General features: G+C 45.5%; 1 protein-coding gene across 1 annotated transcript in view; it reads left to right on the top strand.

Moving 5' to 3' along the window:
• The window catches only part of cps1 (carbamoyl-phosphate synthase 1, mitochondrial), a 53,601-nt gene extending 33,392 nt beyond the window's left edge, over window positions 1-20,209 (top strand). The window contains exons 28-38 of the mRNA XM_036545161.1: window positions 452-527; window positions 3,150-3,227; window positions 6,735-6,842; window positions 7,141-7,230; window positions 7,734-7,904; window positions 12,002-12,076; window positions 13,156-13,254; window positions 16,706-16,765; window positions 17,193-17,305; window positions 19,069-19,198; window positions 20,111-20,209. Coding sequence (XP_036401054.1) covers window positions 452-527; window positions 3,150-3,227; window positions 6,735-6,842; window positions 7,141-7,230; window positions 7,734-7,904; window positions 12,002-12,076; window positions 13,156-13,254; window positions 16,706-16,765; window positions 17,193-17,305; window positions 19,069-19,198; window positions 20,111-20,209 — 1,099 coding nt within the window. The remainder of the gene's footprint in view (window positions 1-451; window positions 528-3,149; window positions 3,228-6,734; window positions 6,843-7,140; window positions 7,231-7,733; window positions 7,905-12,001; window positions 12,077-13,155; window positions 13,255-16,705; window positions 16,766-17,192; window positions 17,306-19,068; window positions 19,199-20,110) is intronic.
• Window positions 20,210-21,172: the final 963 nt, after the last annotated feature.

Here is a 21,172-nt window from a genome sequence, read left to right as displayed (position 1 = left end):
AAAGACTTGTGTCACGTGGCATGCTGTCGGTGGTAGCGGAGTGCTCAACTGAAGTGAGTGATTCATGAGCGTCCAGGTGCACATCCTGGAGCAGGCTCTCGGAGAGCAAGGGCCATACGCTTCCCCTGCAGCTGCCTGCTCCATGTGCAGCCGGGACAGGTGGCGCAGCCAGAGCAGACGGGGGGAAGTCGGTCTCAGGGGACGTGGAGGCAGCTTTTCTGCCTCTCGCCTGTCCTGAGGACCCACCAAGATCCAGGTGGACAGATAATGTCCTGTCCAAGAATAAAAGGAGGTCTAGCCTAAAAGCCTGTTTTAATGGCAAAGCTGTGAAAACAAAGTAATTTTCGAGATGCCCGGAGTGATGGCTTGACCTGAATATCTTTCTCTGCTCCTCGTCCGTCTTTTTCTCTACGTTTCTAACCCCCACTCCCCCCACCCGTCTCTTCCTCAGCGGCTCGGCGATGAACGTGGCGTACGGTGAGGAGGAGATGAAACGCTTCCTCGAGGAGGCTGCTCAGGTGTCACAGGTGAGCCGGGAACCAGGTTGATCTACCTTTCCATCTGTCTCTCTGTCTCCATCCATCCGTCTATCTGTCTCTGTCCACATATCTGTCTGTCTCTTTTTTGATTTCTGATCTGCTAATCAAACCACCTCCCCAAATCTGGTATCTGTCAGCAGTCCTCCCACTCATAAAAATGCCCACAGAAATCCACCCCCCCCCCCCCCCCCCCCAACCACCACCACAGCTCCAGGGCTCTATTGATTTACCTCTCTCTCTTTTCCCTCTGCTTTTTCCCTTTGTTTTTGCCGTCCGTTTTTATTTCAGAGAAATTTCCTTGCCGGAGCCATGCTCTCTGGAGGGTTGATTTGTTTGTGTGGAATACTGCGCACCACCGGTCTCGAGGGGCCGGTTTACCTTGAGCGATCGAGGGAGAAGTGCCTGCTTATTGAAACAGTTTTTCATCATAATTTGAAAGGCAGAGTCCCTTACAAATGTTTTCATATGTTCTAAATGAGCTCAAATATGGAATGCATGCTCTTGAGTGATGAGAAATATGCTGCTGCGGACCCAGTCTATATAAGTATGAAGACAATTTGCACACACATAAATATAGCTCACATCTGGTGAAAAGCATGCTAATGATATACAGTATTATAAACACAGTTTCTCTGAAAGAGCTAACCTCCCCTTAAAAAATGAACCAAGCACTAACAAAGCTAGGCTCAAGATTAGTTTTGGGGGTGCAAAGGCGTGATCTCATTCCAGCCATGACCCTTGATGACGATCTTAAAATATTTTGGATTGAACAAATGTCCTTCCCTTTCTCACTGAGGTTAAGCCCTTTTTTGCTCAAGGTTCAACTGCAGACTCCCCAAAGTTTTCTTGGGAATTCTGTACAAAGACTATGCCACCGAAGGTTGTCGGATTCCATCAGTAGAAATATTACTCCATAGGGAATCGTGCATCAGAAACAATTACGGAGTGCAGGTAGATGTGACGTCTGGTGCCGTCTTTACTTTGACTAAAGCAAATCAATTCTGACATCACTTGCCATCAGTCCTCTTCACTTAGGTCTTTTCTGCATCATGACTCACTCAACTGCAACAAAAAGCACCACGGGAGTCCTGCATGAATACAGGGTCTGGCTTTGTTTGGTTTGCTTTCTCCTTATACTTCGCAATCTCTTAGCATTCACCCGGAGCTGTCAGTCGAGAGGGATAATGGTGGCAAAGGACAGGTGAATAAGCCAAATGTTGGGGGCTTGACCCTAGAAGCTGATGTTCCAGTAAAACCCTCCCCCCAAATGACACCAGCCAATGACAGACCGGAACAGAGGCTGTATCCATTTCATGACTTTTCATGCCCAGACAGCTGCATTGGTGTTTATGGAAAGGGAGCAGCTCCACCTCTATAAGACGCCAACAGCAGTACAATGTCCTCTCCCAGCAGAACACAAGAAACCTGGCTGGCACGTGGGCTCTCCATGATCCTCTCATACCTGCTGTGGGTCACGTTTTCCTCGTTCAACCAGCGTTAAGCTCTCTCTGAAGCCTTCACTGTGGTTGGGAGGTGCATTGTTTGTTACCAACTTGTCTCTTCCCAACCAGTCATAATACAGTCAAACAAGCCTTGGGTTTTAACTCAAAACATGCTGAATCACTCTTTTTTGTCGCTGTGCCTTTGCGTATAGATTGTTTCGGTGTGGAACTTGGTTATTACCAGATATACTGTGTTATGAGATCTGACACATGGCTGGTAAGCGAGGCTACATTGTCGTCCCTTTTCCATTCTGATGTATGTTTTCTATGTACAGCTTATATGCTAGCCCCACAGAATGTTTGTTTCGGGCTTTGTTTCGAGAAGGTACTCATTAAGTTGTAAAGAAGCCACTATGTCAATTTCTTGCAAGAAAGACTGAAACAAGCATATCAATGAAAGACATGCTATCTTTAACACAAACTTTAAAGCTCAGTTCAGCAATAATAAAAGGCTTACATTAGCCAGATACAGAAATGTGATAAATTACAGTAATTAGAGATAACATTACAGGCATAGGGAACATTTTGGCATAACATCAGCACATTTGGTGTGGTAATAACTACGCGTGGAAGAACACTGTTGCTACTGAGCAACACGGTTAGCTCATTGGTTGCTATCTAGTGAACAGACTGCCTGGCAACACACTTTACATCATAAGCTTCGCAGCGATTTACTCAATCAACCTCTGAACATTTGAGGCACTAATGTCCTATATATGTCATGCCTGTATATGTCAGCATATCTGGTGCACACATAGTACTAACAACTGTGCTGGTCCTGATTTTATTCACCTATTTCTTGCTGGCTCACACATCAGTTGTGTTCTGCTCAAGGATGGATGGATGGACAGTCAGCTTCATACCCCCTACCTACCTACCCACCTACCCAGCTACCCAGCTACCCACCCACTGCCCCCCGTCATTCCCCAGCACCCTGAGGTCAGGCTGCAGCATAGTGCTCTCACCGCTGAACAGTGTGGCAGAGAAAGAAATGAGCTGGGGTTCCAACCAGAGAGTTGCTGAAAGCTTGAAGGTTGCGATCTGAGCCACCAGAGGTTAAGAGGTCCCCCCGAAACCCCCTCTTATGCTCAGTTTTTTTTCCTTTCAGGAGCACCCGGTGGTCATCACCAAGTTCATCTGCGGGGCCAGAGAGGTGGAGGTGGATGCTGTGGCCAAGGCAGGCAAGGTGAGCCAGCGGGGGGGGGGGGGGGGCGCTTTTTCTTCCCCTCAGATAGCTCTGGGTTTGAACGTGGAACTGCTCCAGGCTTGCTTTTCCAAACCTATTCCAATGTTGTCAAAACAGCTATTGACAATTGCCATGGCTCTTATATAAATTATTAAATTATATAAATTATATAACAATTTTCTGAATGTTAAAATTACCATGAGTTTGACCCCTTTGTTCAGATGACAATATTGAAGTTAAAAAAAAAAGATTCCATGGGGTAGTAATAAACTGTAAAAATGGATCATTTTTGCTGAATGCTTTTCATTCAGTGTGATTAGATTGTAGCATATAACTCATTCTGACCTCATTTTCAGTTGGGAAAACTTTCTTTGGTTATGTAAGTCTCAGACTCAAAGTACTAAAAACCAACAACAAACATTTTTTTCCTTTGAATAATATTTAAAAAAAAAGGTTTTAATGTAATGTATTCAGACACCCCTCTAAGGCCATCACTTGTAAAGGGGACACCAAGTCGGAAAAGAGGAAAACAAAATCTTATAAAAAAAAAATGAATAGAATAAGATATGTCCGTCTCACTTCTGACCACATTACAGTCAAGCTGCAGCTGACTCCTGACCCTTGACCCTGAGCTACCCCATAATGTCCTGCCCTGTCCGCCGGCTGCAGTGTGGCTTTGCGTGGCAGTTCCATTGCAGGCACGGCTCTGAGTTGAGCTGCAGGAGTCCAGCAATTGCTGTGTTTCTCTTTCACCCTGTCAGATGCTACTTTGCAAGTACAACTTTTTCAAAAGGCTCCTTTAAAACACAGAAGCAGTAACCCCCACAGTAGACTCCAATTAGCAGCGCCCGATAGTTGTATACTGACTAGCTGAGCGCAAAGAAGCCAGACTGTGGTTATTATTATTAGTAGTTGAAGTGGAAAAACTATGAATATTATTCCCAGTGCTGGTGCTGTAAAGGGTACACTGGGTGATAATTAACAGTACCCTGTCTGTAACCTTAAGTCTACAGTCTATGTATACCTTTTACAGTATTCATAATACATGCCAGGGATGCCGTGTTGTTTTGCCTGTTTATTTGCACATTGATGGCTAGATGCGATACTATTAATTATTTTGAAATAATATTGCCCCAAGAAATAATTCTGATAACAAAACAAAAATATAACATGATTGAACTTTTTCTTTCCTTTCTTCAGATATTAGGCCTCTAGCTGAGCCAGTATGCATGATTTACGATGGGGTTTGAGTGCCGTATCGCTTTCATAAAAGGTGTCCTTAACTGGCCTTACTATACTTAGCTAGAGTCTACATGAAGCAAAAAGAGAGACTAAAATGGAAAAGTTGTATTGATACCATGAAACTGCCAATGAAAGTAGTACCTAGCTTGTAATGATACAGTAATTTTCTTAAGATTATCTCAATGGTGCTGCTGGATTAATTTGCTAGGCAGTGAATGAGCTTGCTAATAAGATGGCTTTTTAGACATGTAATTCATAGACAGATAACATTATTCAGTACAGTTTAGTTGCTGGTGTATGACTTCTCACTACTCAAAACGGAGATGGCAAACATTTCCATTGTCAATACCTTCAGTTAGGTCTTGGTGATATGCAAAGGAAAAGTTACAATACTTATGTTTGCCAATGTGCAAAAAGACATTTACTTGTATTATATTGGTCACAACCAGAACAGAGTCTAACCAATAGGGAAATTGGATCAGTGCAATCAAATATTTATTTATTTTGTATAGCACTGATGAGGACTAATGGACAGAATGAGTAAAGCAAAGAAGAAATTCCACTGACATGATATTTTTGAAGAAAAAAATTACTTTCTAGCCAGTTTTAATCTGAGTCCCACAGTAATTTCATTTTTGGGTATGTTTGCAGGGCCACAAAACATTTCATCATTTCCTGATTTTGCGAAATTCGAAATTAAAACATTTTGTCTCATGCATATTGACTGCATGACCGCATTGCCTCTCTTGTGATTGGATAGCAAAGTACTTTGCGTCTGCCTGCATTTGACCACCCTTTGGGCTTGCAGGAGCTTGGAGGAGCCTCAGAGCAGCGATGGCTTGCATCACTGAGGTGATGCCCAGGAAGTTTAATTCGCGGTGAAAGAGAATTAAGACAAAGACAGGACATTTTCACAGTGTCTAACACACGCACGCCGGCTCCTCTTCTTCCCCTGCCCTGGCTTCCATTGCGGGCATTAAGCAGAATGCCAAACAGAATGTATTATTCATGCCAGCCAGTGTGAGAGATCAGGGAACACTTTGTGCGCCTGCTCCATATTAATCACAGCCTTCGTCTGAAGTGTGCTAATGAACGATACGGTTATCGAGTGTTTAAAGGCGTTAATGACATTGCAGTTCATGAAATTCCGCTCCTCTCCCCCAGGGCCGGAGGGGTTGGTATTTCAAAGGGAGGCGAGGGGGGGGGGGGGAGAGAGAAAAAAACGCTCTCGGTATTTAGTGCCGTTGGAATTAATTGTCCCTTTATTACCTGGGAGAATGTGTCCTTTAATTTATTTACTATTAGGAAAACATCCTTGTAATTTATATGCCGATCCTTTCATTCATGATTTCCGCCCAAATGGATCATCATTATCGAATTAATCCTTTATCCGGGTGCTGGAATGCGTCCAGAGGGGGAGGGAGGTAGCTCTGTGACAAGGAGAAACTCTCCTTCCGTTCTCTCCCGGTTCTGCTCTGTCTGTCGGGCACAGTTCTGCGGGGCGAAGAAGGAGCTGTTGGTTCAGTTACATCGTGTGTTCAAAATGTAATTTCCCTCCCGTGCAACTTTGAATTATTTACCGGCTTTATGCTCGCTGGGTCAAAGTGAAGGGTGCGTAGCACACTTGATAAAAACTGCAATCCAGGTTTCCTTTGCTTAGCCACACAGACAGACTTCGATTGGTCCAGTCTGAGGTGGAATGAACACAAGGAACTGTCTGGATCTGAAGTCTTTTCTTGTAAAAAAAAAAAAAAAAAAAAATCTCAAGCAAAGAACAACAAAAAAGGTCCATGCTATAGTGAATATGACTATCTTGGCTTGGGGGACACCGATATAGTATTCCTCTAATGCATGCAAATGATTAATTGTTATTATTGGGACCCAAGATTAGGAATTACACCTGAAATTTTAAAAGAATGCATACAAATGAGGAATTATTATCATCTGAAGGTAAAGTATGTTCAATGTATTGAAATCAGTTTACTGCGTAATCAGACACAATTCATATCTTTCTTGACCAAGGAATAGATTTTGACTAACTCTTCTGTTGGACCCTTCATAGTTATGTAACCAAGTTTTTTGGCTGGTTTGATTTGGTTTGGAGTCAGTTATTGAGAGCAGAAGGGAGCTCCACCCCCCACCCCCCAACTGTCAGGGAAGGTACTTGCTTTACCTATGTTTTCCTGCACCCTGTGTAGCTATTTCTGCTGTTTTTTTTTTTTGTAATTGTAGTGTTTTGTTTGGGTATTTGTGCATTGCCGTCAGGTGCTGGTCCATGCCATCACTGAGCATGTGGAGGATGCTGGGGTCCACTCGGGTGATGCCACCCTCATGCTGCCCACCCAGACCATCAGCCAAGGGGCACTGGAGAAGGTCAGGCTGCACTGAATCAAAAACCCAGAAATGCCCTCATAAGATAAGAAGCCAGCATGGGCACCAGGTGATAATATATTTCTGATGTGTGCGTGCTGGAGTGGTGGAGGGACCTGGGTATGGTAAATTCAGAAAGGGCCGAAAGCTGCAGGCCTGCAGCTCCTTTTTGTTCATGCCATCATCAAAGCCCTGCAGCGCACACACCTGAGAAACCTTCTGTAAACACACTGACATTTCACACACCGCAGAAACTGTACTTCGCTTTATGATACAATAATTTTGTAATTATGACTTTCAGGTGAAGACTGCCACCCGGAAGATTGCAAAGGCGTTTGAAATTTCAGGGCCATTCAACACGCAATTCCTGGTGAAAGGAAATGACGTCATGGTACGATATATATGGTGTCCTTTGCATTGTATATAAGTGCACAGAGCTCCTGCACATGAACCCAAGATGAGTGCCTGTCCTCATAACAAGTAGTGCTGGAAAAATATTTTAGTTTAGATATTCTAATTATTAATTGATTTGAATGTGTAGAATAGACTGTTTAGAATTTCATTTAGAATATTAATTATTAATTTATTAAATTAATTATCATTTTAGAAATGAGGAATGGATATGCACACAGTCTGGTGGGAGACAGACAAGAAAACAGGCTGATATGTGGCAGCCCAGTCTCTGACTTAGCAGCCCCATTTAAAAGTGGTCTTGTCTGAATAAAATGATCCGGGCACCACTGTATGACATGACCAATGTCTGCAATGACATCGGCATATCTGTGATCTACTGTATAACAGGTCCTGGTTGTGTTACATGATCCTTTGGATATCATGAGGCAAGGTCCTGAGACATGCAGCTTGCGTACACCTGTGTACATCTCCTTCCCTCAGGTGATTGAGTGCAACCTCCGCGCCTCCCGCTCCTTCCCCTTTGTCTCCAAGACGATCGGCGTTGACTTCATCAACGTGGCCACCAAGGTGATGGTGGGGGAGCGGCTGGATGAATCACGCCTGCCCTCCCTGGAGAACCCCTTCATCCCTGTCGACTATGTGGGCATCAAGGTTAGAGAGCAGGCAGCCGTCCATAGCATCGGTCCTCCGGCATCAAACCTTAACCACGCCGCTAAAATCCTGATGTTTGGGTAGCAGTCATAACACCCTCATTTAAGATGCTAATCATGTAGCAATAGCATTAGGATTGCCCCATATCTGCAGTACCAGCTTCAACCAACCATACGTGTCCACAGGGAAGAGTTTTGCAACCCCATATACTAGGTGTGAAATGGATAGACATGAAGCAACGCATAACAGTCTCTCAGCATAACCTAGGCTTTGAATGTGAGGCCACGTCACATTGGTAGAGAAATTTCACCACAATGTTGCATATCAGTAGGGGAGTCAGTACAGAACGAGGGACACAGTAAGGGACAGCTTGAGTGACACGTCGTCACATCTTCCCTCCCAACCACAGGGGGTCGAGACATGAATTGCATATTACATGACTTGCATCCAGAGCCTGTTATCCAGAGCGACTTCCAGTTCAATAGACTATTAATGTATCTATTCAAGTTAAATGAGCAGCAGTGTTAGACTAGGCTACCAACACTCCCTGGCCAGCAAGTGTGAGCATAACCCTATTTGAGCCTTACCACAAATTACCTTGTGCAATCTGTCTAGGCAACAGAAGCCAAGGTCACTACGATACATCAGTCACTAGAACAAAAAATCCAAAAGCCATTGCTATACTACACGTAAATTAAACAGCAAGTAATACAAGCAGCAGGTGTTGGGGGGTGAGGATTGAAGTAGAACCGAGGGGGTGGGGGTTGAGGTAGAACTGTGATGCAGTCGGAAGATGGCCAGTGATTCCACTGTCCTAACCTCCGCGGGGAGTTCATTCCACCACTGTGCGAGATAAGCAATACAGGCTTCCTTCCACGCCTTCCGCCACTCTCTGTTAGTGGGCGTGTGGTGCTGAACAGAGAGAACCAGCGGGTGATGGTGTGAATATAAAGCTTTCCGCATTCAGCTCTCCGAGTCGCACATCCCAGCAACCCCTCATCCTCTATCATCTCTGCTTCTGATCCGGGTGATTTGCAGCCCCGCTGAACGAGCGGGTGCAGGTTCAACCTGTAAATACCGGTGGGACGATTACAGCCCTCCCTGTGAATAGAGCTATATATGTAACAATAGAAATGCAATGGAAAGCCTTAATGATAAGGGATATAGATAGTCATTATGCACACGCGTGCGCTGGTGTGACTAATTACCTGGCGGAGCCGTCACGTTTGCGCTGGGTTAGGGATGTGATTACAGCCAGCTTTTTTCTGTCTCTGCTTCTGGAGCGTAAGCACACCGAAACACTCCAACAATGCAATTTCTCCCAAAGTAATTTCCTGTGTAATTACCGAAGCGTTGCGGCACAATAGCGGGTATGGGGAGGCAATCGCACAGGTATAATCCCTGTCTCCCTCCACTCCGAAACTTTTCAATATCCATTCTGCCGTGGAGGTGAATGTTAAGTGCGCTTGTGAATACCGAGAACAGGACTCTGAGAAGGCTTCTGCCAGTTTCCCAGGACTACCTGGTAAGAACGTTGGCCCCCCTAGGGACCATCCGACACACACAGGGATACAGGTGTTCACACACTCCTACTCGCCCAGCACACATGTGTTCTCGCGTGTTCACGCGGGCGTTAACATTAGCACCCGCACAGGCACGCACACACTGTTGGCGCATTTTGCATTCCGTCTAATCCTCTCCCATTCGCTAACTTTCAACTTGAGAGCCACAAACAAATTTGATCACACGTCTTTCAAAACTCTCTCTCTCTCTCTCTCTCTCTCTCTCTCTCTCTGTGTCTTTGATGAGGGGCACCTCCCCTTTCTGTGTCCAGAAGAAGGTCCATTGTGTTGAGGTCAGTGCTGCTAGCCGGACCGCACACACTGTAGCCCCGTCGAACCCCCCACCCCCCCACCACCCCTCCTCCCCTTGGCCTTGCATAAGCGTTCAGTAGACACTGTAAATGATCCGCGTGTTAACATATGCCGGCGTCTCGGCGGGACGCTCAGGCTGTAAACAGATAGAAACGCATGAATAAATTACACAGCCTCGCCAGTGCCTCCACTCTGAGGCGGTCCATCTCCTGGCGGCTGGCGGTACAGACAGCTCGGCTTCAGAACTCCGGTGTGTGTGATCAACCCCCCCCCCCCCCCCTCCCCTCCCCACCCCGAGCCATACGAACGCAGCAGCAAGTGTGCGCTTCTCCCGCTAACAAGTCCCCACTGAGTAATTAACTCTCGTTGTCCGAGCGTCACGGTAATGCAGCTGAAGCTGGACCCAGAGACCTCTCTGGACGGGTCTCCGCGGAAACGGTCGGACATATTCCGCCATATTAACTATTACAGGCTTGCAACCCACAGGTTGCAGGTTCGTTTCCCTGCAGGGGCACTGCTGTTGTGCCCAGAACTGCCTCATTAAATATCCACCTGTATAAATGGGTAATATGTAAACCTGTCACGTACTGTGCGTAAGTCACTCTGGTTAAGAGTGTCTGGTAAAAAAAAGCCAATAATGTAATAATAATAATAATAACTCAATAATGTACATATTTTGTACTCACTGATCTGTGATATGTTAAAATTTGAATATCACATTCGGAATTCCATCACAATGGTTTGTGTCCCAGCTTTCCTGTTACAGGTGATATTATTGTCCACATTTACGTCAAATGTAGTTTCACAATGACCATGTAATGTGATTAATAACCCATATGAATGGTTAATGATACCACAGTGACCACAGTGACCATGGTCACTTCCCCTCCAGTGGGCTTTTCTTGTGGTAAGCAGAAAAATGTTGTGGCTATTTTTCCCTGTATGTAATGTTTCTGACTTCTGTTAAAGGAGCACACGATTTAGAAAGGCAAACTTTTATACATCACTGTATGGATAGTGAATCTCTCAGCATTTTGCTCCTACATTCATCCTTCATTGTCTTTCTGCATTGGAAGTTCAGACCTACCAGAAGCAAAAAAAAAAGCCCCACAACGTGAGAGCGCTAAAATGCTAACATCGAACATATCTGTTGAACTAGGACAAAAGCCAAATGCAGAGGAAAAGTCTTAATGAAAAAGGATTTGAAAATCAACCCCAGGAAAAATATTAAGTTGGTTATCCTGAGCACACAGCACTCGCAGACAGCTGTATACGTAGATATATGAAATCTTTGGGTGTCAAACCAGATACTTTCCCCGAGTTAGTTATGTTCTCGTGTGACTAAACTAAAAGGTGTCTTTCAGGAGCGCTGTGGACTAGCATTATGTATCCCCACTGGACGGCGGTATTAAAATGCAAGTGTGAGCCTGCTTTATCCAGCCCTGATTAGCTGGCTTCAAGGATGCGTTCTCCCCCGCGTCTGAGTCTCAGCCTCTCCACTGCTGAAGTGTCTGGATCCGCGGGAGAGGCGCGGCGTGATAATCTGCCCCCCTGTCTCCCTGAACGGGGTAATGGGAGCTGTCTGGGTTTAATTGGAGAGATAAGGACCCGTGCTGCCACCACACGGGCGGGTCCATCAGCACCCTCAACCACCGTGCGCTCCTGACGCGAGACGGACGCCCCCCCCGTCTGTGTTCCAGAACCGCGGCCACCGGCAGCGCCGAAGCGGGGGTAGCAGACCCAGCGGAAACACAGCCACTGAGTTTAGCAAAACCTCAGTGATTAAGAGAGTGGTGAAGTCCCCTGAGGGTCCCCCCCCCACAAACAGAAACACGACACGTGGGGAGGAATTTGCATCGCGGATCATCAGTGTATTCCCCGGGAGCAGCCGTTTGGGAGTCGGCGCCGCGGGTACGCCCCGCCGCCTCTAGGTGGCAGCGTTGTCACAGGCAACCGCTCGGGCGGCCCGGCTCTCCCCAGGCAGGTGAGGTGTGCGCCGCGCTCGGGCGCTCTCGTTTAACGCCAGGCACGGAGCGTGCTTCGTGACTTATTGAACCCCGTGCCGGCGCTATCGATGTTTTATCAGTGTTCTCCCGGCTCAGTCAACAACCGGTGTGTTTACAACAGCAAGCTACGCCGTGTCTCTGTGCCCAAACTGTCCCCCCCACCGTCTCTCTCTCTCTGTCAGGGGCCGTAATCCTGTGCCTCTCTGTCTCCCTGCAGGCCCCCATGTTCTCCTGGCCCCGGCTGAGAGACGCGGATCCTGTTCTGCGCTGCGAGATGGCGTCCACAGGAGAGGTGCTGTTCTGCGCTGTTCGCTCACTCCACACCCCACCCTCCCCTCCCCTCCCCCCACCCCGTTCCCCATTAATCTCCAGCAAAAGAGACTGTTTAGTTTCTCTAATCAGAGAGCAAATGCTAGCAGATTCCACCAGCAAGTCCCTGCACTGACTTAATAAACCCGCTCCTCATTAAAAAGGGCTTTATGTAATTGCGTGGGGGGGCTCCAGACGCCCCGGCTCTCTGCCCCCCCACTCCCCACCGCCGGCATCTCCCGGGACAGCCCCTCTCAGTCATGGATAAACCCAGCACTCTCTCTTCCATGCTGAACACCTGGACTGGGGAGGGGGGTGGAGAGAGTGCTCCCCCGCCGCCCATCCTCCCTGGCTCCGCGCGGTTGCCGGATTCTCTGGCCCGCTCAGCTCTGACTCCGTCCCGGGCTTGGCGGGCCCTGTCACCTGGCGGAGGATGGGAGAGACGGGTTTTTTTCATTTCCACGGCAGCTTGCGCACCTGCTCTCCCTGGCAGTGTTATCGTTGAACGATCACCCGCCAGGACCAACACAAAGCGGGAGATTGCTGTTTTCATGTTCTGGCACCGCATTTCCTGCAGTTTGTCTGTCACATTGTAAATATCTAGTCAGTGATAAATTTAAAATATAAAAAGTGTAATCATTTAGGAAATGGAAAAATCCAATCTGTCATTGCTCGTAAAGAACATTTGCCCACTTGACCACATTGTAATGATCGATGTTTGAGCTGAACTGCTTCTGTGTGTTTGAGTGTGTTGAATCTTGAATCAGCATACCTTCTTATAAGCTGATTTAACCTTTTTATGCAAAATGTACTCTGTGATCGAGGAACAGGGCAAATTTTGTGCCTATTGTGTGTCCTGAGGATCCACCAATATCCAGGTGGACAGATAATTTTCTGTCCACGAATAAAAGGAGATCTAGCCTAAAAGCTTCTTTTAATGGCAAAAACTATGAAAACAAAGTAATTTTGAGATGCCTGGAGAGGTACCTGACCTGAATATTTCACCCCCTCTCTCTTTCTCTTTCTCTCTCTCTCTCCCTCTCTCCCCTAATTCTGCTGCAGGTGGCTTGCTTTGGACCAAACATATACTCTGCGTTCCTGAAGGCCATGCTGTCCACGGGCTTCAAACTGCCCCAAAGGGGGATCCTGATTGGGATCCAGGTGAGTGGCCTCCACGTTCCCTGTTCACTTGTCCCTCAGATATGCCATGAAACATCCACCAGTTCAAAGCCTGTCGCCTGTCTTTCTTCACACTAGCTAACTAACAATATATTGATTTGTGAGCTGAACAGTTGCTGACATAACGTCACTTCCACAAAGCGCTTAAAAAGAAGACAAAAGGAACATCTTTCACCTCACTTTCCTCACCTCTCTTTTGCTGATCTGTGCCTACATATTCTTGAAGCCACTGAGACAGGAGATTCTCACCTGTCACCAGATGAGCAAAATCAGTCCTTTGGCATCATCAAATTGTCAAAAGAGCAGCAGTATTTATCACTGATGCACATTTCCCTTGGCTTTGTGGACTTGGCTCCAGAAGGCTTGTTTAGGCAGCTGTTTGAAAGCTCCCCTTTGAAGAGGAAATGCCGGGCTTGTGTTATGAGTGGGAGAGGCTGGCAAAGGCGCTGGATTGGCTCCTGTGTGCCGTGGAGACTGCTCTGGCCAGGTGTGAAGGAGAACGAGCGTGTGCCGTTGACAGTGATGTGTGACGGAGAGCTCAGGACTCACGTGATTTCCCAGGGTCACTGAAGACGTTGATATGTCACATAACCGCGCCCTGTGGCTCAAAACAGGACACATCCAATGCAGAAGGTGTGAGGGAAACAGAGAGAGAGACTGAGACGGAAGCTCTAACCTGGCTGCCAGGAAACCTGCTTCCAAGCTTACAATGCTAACACGGAGGCTATGTCATGTTGCCATATTACCGTGTGACTACGTTATGTGTATGAAGTGATGGTGCTCTTTAGGGATAATAGTGAATTATCACTGCACTACTATGAAGTTATTACAGTCCTTTTGGTAAGCGAACACACTAGTAAGTGTAAGGTTTGGTAAGCGAACACACTAGTTCAGAATGGTACTTGGTCTTAAAGCAAAAAAATGATTATGTATCTGAAGTTTGGAAATCATGTCATTGTGGAAGAGGGTTTTCTCCCACACCTGAAGTTGAGTGGAGTGAGTTACAGAAGTACAGGAAGGGCTTTTCCTCACAGCCAGATATGATGACTCACATTTCAGACGCATTGCATTAAAATTTCTAATGTGTTCTTCTAAGAATTGAAGTATTAGATGTCAAAGATGAATAACCGCAGCTTGCGCGCAGCTACTTTGATATATAATTGCTTCAGCTGAAAACCTGGTGCATTAATGCCATAAATTGCAAAGTATTAGTAGGTGCTCTACTTGGGCTGTGACATATTGTGTGTGTGTGTGTGTGTGTGTGTGTAGGAGGAAGAGCGTAGTGAAAGTGAAGGAAAACCCCAGCGCGCGAGTTCGGGAGTGCGTGTCTGCATGCATGCGTGTGTGTGTGTGTGTGTGTGCGCGTGTGCGTGCGCGCATCTCTCTCTCACTCTCTCTCTCCTCTATCTCTCCCCTCCCTCCCTCTGTGACATTCTAGCTCTTGCGCCCCGCTCTGCTCTTAAATCCTTTGAAGCCCAGATGGAAGTTGACAGTCGTTATTCCTCATCACGGCAATGCGGTTTCATGTGTCACAGCCGCTCAGTGCGGGTTTGATGGAAGTGTATCGCGCCGTTACGAAACCAAACACCCTCAGACGGCAGCGCAGTTAGCTCTCCGGGAACCTGCCGATACTGTCATGTTTCATACGCGCCTCCCACCCTGCTCCAGCTGAGGGGGGGGGGGGTTGGGGGGGGTAAGATGGGGGCTCTGTGATGGGTTAGCTTCCGTAGCTGGGGCTGGTGCTTTCGTTTCAGGCCTTCTCTCCCCTGGAGCGAGAGAGCAGGGAGGGCCGGAGAAGAACGCTGCTGCTCTGCCCTTTAGCAAGGGCCACACAGACATGGAAGTGCTGTGTCCTGTTCAAACCATTGTGCCCCTGAGCTGTGGCAGAAAAGAAACCCAAAGGACAGACTGGACTGTGAGTTGGTATCCCTGCTCTTGTACTGCCGCAGATACTTCTGGCTCATGGTTACATAGTTGTTATGCTTTTAATCAGTTATTAGCTTCAGCTAATCCCCTTGACCCTGTTCTCAAAGAGTAAGAGAAATGTCCAAAATACAGAGTTTGCTACTCCTATAGACGGGAGCATGGTGAATGAATTAGGTGCACTTTTGGTCACCAGTAAAGAAATCCGTGAAATTGAATTGAATTCCCTCACTGCACATTAAATTCTCGTGACCCCAAGGTGATATTGTACAAAAAGTTGAGTAGATCAGCCAGAAATCCTGCAGTAAATAGTTCTAATTCTTCTGTAAATTTCACTGAAAGGACACATTTTTTTGACGGCTGTCCCCTATGTTTCCCTCTACATGAAGGATTGGATTATTTGATCACCTCCACAGCAGTGGAAAAGAGCTGCATCACCACCACGGACTCCCTGCCAACCATTTCCCCTGTGGCTTTATCGGTCTAATTATCTAATTAGCTGGATACATTAAACCCTTTCCGCAAACCCGAAACATTTTGCAAGCAAAATATTTACTGAGCTGAGGGCGCTGTTTAAATCGTCAGCTGTGAATTCATCACCCCGCTATGTTAGAAATGTTAAATTGAGTAGATAATTAGATCAATTAAGTCATCAGGAACGGATATGGGCCAAAAAACCAGCAAATTCGACAAATAGAAATGTTGAAAATTGCGTCTGGAATATTTAAAGCCCCACCATCCTGTTCACTGAATGCCCTAGGTCAGCAGGGTATATGGGCCTGTACAGCTGTGATTGGGGGGAATTTTTCGAAAGTTTAAATATGCCCCAACAGTGCTGTGAAGTGCAGAGGTTTGATGATGAGTTGTCAAGTCTCTGGTGTTCTGCCCTGTGGTCTGCTCCCAGAGGTTAGCTCTACAGATTTGCCTGACCCACAGTGAGTTCCATTGCTATCCCGAGGTGCAGTGTGACATCACCCAGTGGTGTCAGTGATTGGCTGGGTGGCAAGGGGGAAAGGGCCAGAATCATAGTGATTGGCTGGATGTTAATGCAGAGGAAGAGGCTGGACCAAAGCTTGATTTGAAGGAAGAGTGATATTTATTAGCTATTTGAACTAATTATAATTAGTTATTTTAACTATTATATCTTAGTTATTTGTATTCCACACTGGTGGAATGAGTTTCCTGCTGTGATTCCCTGGGTGCCTTCAAGAGAAACCTGAAAAATCATCTTTTCAAGCTGTATCTCTAGTCTACCTTTTTCTCTGTCTATCTCTATCTGTCCCATCTATCCCTATTTTCTGTTTTAAAAAAGCACTCTACACTAGTTCAGTGCTTAACTCAGTATCTTACTGACCTCTTGTAATAATTTTCAATGACTGCTCGCTGCGTAGTGATGCACATATTTGTAAACTGCTCTGTTAAATGACGTAATGTAATGTAAATGACGTAATGAGAAGGCAGGTGAACGAATCCAGTCTCTGACATCTTTGCTCTGTTTGTCCTTCCTCAGCACTCATTCCGACCCAAGTTCCTGGCCACGGCACACCAGCTCAACGAGGAGGGCTTCAAGGTGGCTTCCTACCGCTAATAACACGTCATTGGAAAACATTCAGGCAGTTGCAGCACATTACATAAAAAAAAAAAACTGAATACATTGCCATTGTAAAATGTATTATATACCACAATGTACTCTCTCTCTGTACTCTCTCTGACATAGAGAGAGAGTAAGGAATAAACTGGCCCACTTCCTGTTACTTCTGTCTATCTGTCTCTCTGTCCTCTATGCCTGTGCATGATGCTAATTTTATGTGTAGTATTACAATGTATTATAATTTGTGTTCGAGAGACTGTTGTTAAGTTAACTTAAGGTAGAGCTGGAATAGCGTGAATAGATAGACTTATGTTCTATTGTGATGGAAGTCACTCTGGATAAGAGCTTCTGCTAAATGCATGTAATGTAATGTAATGTAATGTAATGCGTGTCACTGCTACAACAGCTCTACGCCACTGAGGCCACCTCCGCCTGGCTCAGCGCTAATGATGTGCCGTCCACACCTGTGGCCTGGCCCAGCCAGGAGGGGAAGGACACCAACCTGCCCAACATCAGCAGGTGAGAAAACATGGACGCATGGGTGTTGCGCTATGGATAAGGGTATTCCGTCATGTAATATGGACCTTTGCTCATTATCATTGTGCTAACCAGACACACAATGAGAAATCGTACATAAATGCAATGGTCCGTTGTTTCAATGCAACTTTCTATGTACATAGTATTGTGGGCTGGTGGCTCCCATGTCTGGAAGCATTTATGGTTCTTATTAATGGATTATTCCTCCAGGACATGCATCACATGCAGGAATAGTTAACATCTTCTCAGGCCCTAGTCTGTGAGTCTGAAAGAGATCACACTCGGCGAGGTTGTTATCATTCCTAAGCGAGTGTGCGCGGTCATTGAACACGCCTGGTGTAATCCAGGCAGGTGACAGGTGAAAACACCCAGCAGACTAGCCAAACAAGGGAACTGCCTTGCCTAACATTTGCAGGTGAGTCTGAAACACAGACCTGGGATCAGTGTCAGCGACCTGCAAGGCACGTTCGGACTGACAATAGAGATGCGCGGGACGTCCTCACAGGCAGCTGTCAGGCTGCAAAAAGGCACGTCTGCCACCTCTGTGGATACAAGACTTAGCAGCGCCTTCATCTGTACCACCATCAAGCGTCCATGTCCTTCGCTGTTGTTTGAGTTGGCATTCGGTCCTAATGCCACGCTCCAATGAAAAGGGCGCTCTAGTCGCAGGAAGTAGTTTACATGCAGGTCTGCTTATGCCAGCACCACGGATGGAGAACCTGAAACAATTTCTCTCTCAGTCTGGATGGTGCCCCATTTTGGAAGGAAATCTCTTTCAAGGGTATCTGGGGTTACTTGTTCCGAAAGTGAAAACTTGAGATTATCTTTCAGCATACTTCTATCTGGTTCGTGTTTGCTCTTGCTTATTAGATCTCTGTAAAAAGCAGGACTGGTGATATTTTGGTTGGCAGTGCACCAGCTTCTCTTAGGTGAAGTGCAGCCAAATCAAAGCTTAATCCTGGGTTTAGCTCTATGGTACACTGAACTGATGTGCATTTTCAATTAATTATTTTTAAGCTTGGCCTTTGATTTATACTCTACTGTTACAATAAATTAAATGTGTTTTTGAAAAACTTACTCAGTCAAGAGCTAATAATCCAAGGCACCTGCAATTATTAAATGGCTGAAATAAAGCACTGATAACAATAGCTAATAGCAGGTATTAGCTCATCCCCCCCCCCCCCCCCCCACCCCGCTGATACACCCCCCCTAACACAGAGATATAGCCTTGGCAGAATGAAAGAAACCAGTAGTGAAATTTATCAGTCAGACAACCATACTTAGCAAGAAATCCTTTCTACACCTACAATGGAAGTGCTGTTCATTTAATTATCGCTTCAAGGATTCTTCTTCCCTACGTGAGCATCCATTCAGGAGAGGTATTGTAAATACAAATCAGACCAAACGTGGAGTCAGATCTAGTGATTCTGCATCCAGGGCTCACACTTATCTGTCAAGTCCTTCCAAGGTCCTGTCCCCTAAAATTCAAGGACCCACAAAAACTGCACAGTATGTTATATCGCGGGTGTTGCAGACCTTAAATAAAGCAATATAAAAAAATACCCACAATGTACCTGAAAGTGCTTTGACGTTGCTGAAGAAAACTCATGGTAATGAACTTTGTAAAAGCCTGGTCTCCTTTTCTGTTGTAAGATTGTCAAACGACATGCATATTAATTCAAAGAAGCACATTTTCAGGAAGCATGGGAACTTTGTATCTTATACCCCTGTCTCTCTTTCGGTAGACTCATCAGTGAGGGCCAGATTGACCTAGTGATCAACCTCCCCAACAACAACACCAGGTTCGTCAAGGACAACTTCCTCATCCGCAGGATGGCTGTGGACCACGGGGTGCCACTCATCACCAACTACCAGGTCTGCCGCCCCCTAGAGGCTCATACGCACCATGCTCAGTCAGGTCTAAACTGATTGGCTAATCAATGAACACCACCAAGGTGAAAAGGGCTTTTTCTTTCACTCACAGCAATCAAGTATTCACAGCACTTTCAAAGACTTGGTTTGCTTAGTACAGTGATGTTCAAACTTTTGAACCTCTTTAACTTGGACATATCTGTGTTACAAGTTATTGGACATTATCCTTAACAAAACAGTGTAACGCAAGTTCCATTTTTCAATCAGTAATGTATTCTCAATTTAACTATGAGGTGTATTTATACTTGTCCTACTTCATAAAGCTCACAGGATAAATGTCAGTTTTTGAGCCAAATTTGTCTTAATTACCATTGCTGAATTGTCCCATTCACCTTAAGGATATTATGATTCACAAAGGAACAAAGATGGTTAGTTCCAGTTTTTATGTTGCTGGATCAACAGCTAACAAAGTGTGTTCATTAAGTTTGGTAGAAGAGATTTAGAAGTTCAGAATGAAGAATTGTTTGTTTTTTGTGTCTTTGCTGATTATATAGTACAACGTTTTTGTATTTCACATGAAATCATTTTAATTATGTCAAATAAGTTGCCATGTTAAATAATGTTGATTGCAAAAATAAGCCTGGAAAGATTTATACTGACCTTTTTGTTTACTGTATTTTTTTTTTTCTTTTGAAGTGCATTGTTTACAAAGGTAATGCCACCACATTAGACCCAATTAAGTTAAATGTAATCAGCTTTCATACTTAAGCATCACACAAATCAATAATAAAAACTACTAGATGATTACCGGTTTAAAGCGAGGCTTTAATGCTTCCATATTTCAGTCTTGTTAACCTTCAATGACAAATATTAATTATCAGACATGTTTTCTTTTTTCTCTCACTGCGCCTGCAGGTTGTCAAACTATTCGCTGAGGCCATCAAGTATGCAAACACGCTGGACACTAGCAGCCTGTTCCACTACCGTCAGCGAGACACCAGTCAGCAGGGCTAGAGCCCCATGCCCGTGGCCACACCTGTGGAGCCCCACCCGCTTCCCTGGCACTGCCCTCCCATGGAGCTGGGGCCCGTGGCCAAACACCATGCGTTCCTCAGCGTTCAGCAGGGATGCTGCAGTCCTGTGGGCGGCCGGCTCGATTCTCCCTGTGTCTTTTGTGATCACTTGTGTTTACAGTTCCTGCACTGGGGTGATCAGGCGGGACTTTGGAAAGCTTCACTCCCAAGTCTAACCGTTTGCGGTACTGCAAATGATTAATGACTTACTGATATGTGGCATTAATGGTTTACTTATATGTGCTGATTACATAAATAGATATAAATATATGATAGATAAGTTAGGATATATAGTATATGATATATTATGTGGTATATCATATTGAAGACAGTATACTGGCACAAATCCAGTGGAGGAAAAAATGCTGGAAAGCAGGTGCTGCTGAAGGGCTCTGTTCTCAGTGAAGTCAGTGTGAGAGGGAATGTGCTCTGGTTTACACTCAACCAATTTTTAAATGTGTATATTTTACATTGTTTTTTTTGTAGTTGACAAACACCTTTGTCGTGACACTGTGCAGTTAATGCCAGGAGCCACTGAGGCCAATAACTGCTGGGCTCTTTTATGAGGAGCTCTGAATACCACATCCTTCTTTGCTGACTGTATTTTACCTTCCTGAAGGCCCAGGCTCTCCCTTGTTTACGTTTTAGAGATACAAAATGGTGGCTGCTATGTGTGGGCAAGAGGTTTCTATTTTGTCACTACTGTTCTAATTGAATTCATTCCAGGGCAAAAGAGGTATATTAATACAAGCCTTTTCAGCCTGTGCTTTTTGTGTGTCCCCAGTACTTTTTTTTTTTTGATGGAGGCTATGATCATGCATTTGTTCATCTGTGTGCGAGCGTGTGTGTATTTTTCTGTCTGTCTGCACATGAGCTCTAGAGGACTTGCAGAGTAAAAGTGCAG

This window comes from Megalops cyprinoides, chromosome 14 (genome assembly GCF_013368585.1).
Source record: "Megalops cyprinoides isolate fMegCyp1 chromosome 14, fMegCyp1.pri, whole genome shotgun sequence".
NCBI lineage: Eukaryota > Metazoa > Chordata > Actinopteri > Elopiformes > Megalopidae > Megalops > Megalops cyprinoides.
Note: the sequence above shows the minus strand (reverse complement) of the source record. Positions and strands in the feature narration are given on the sequence as shown.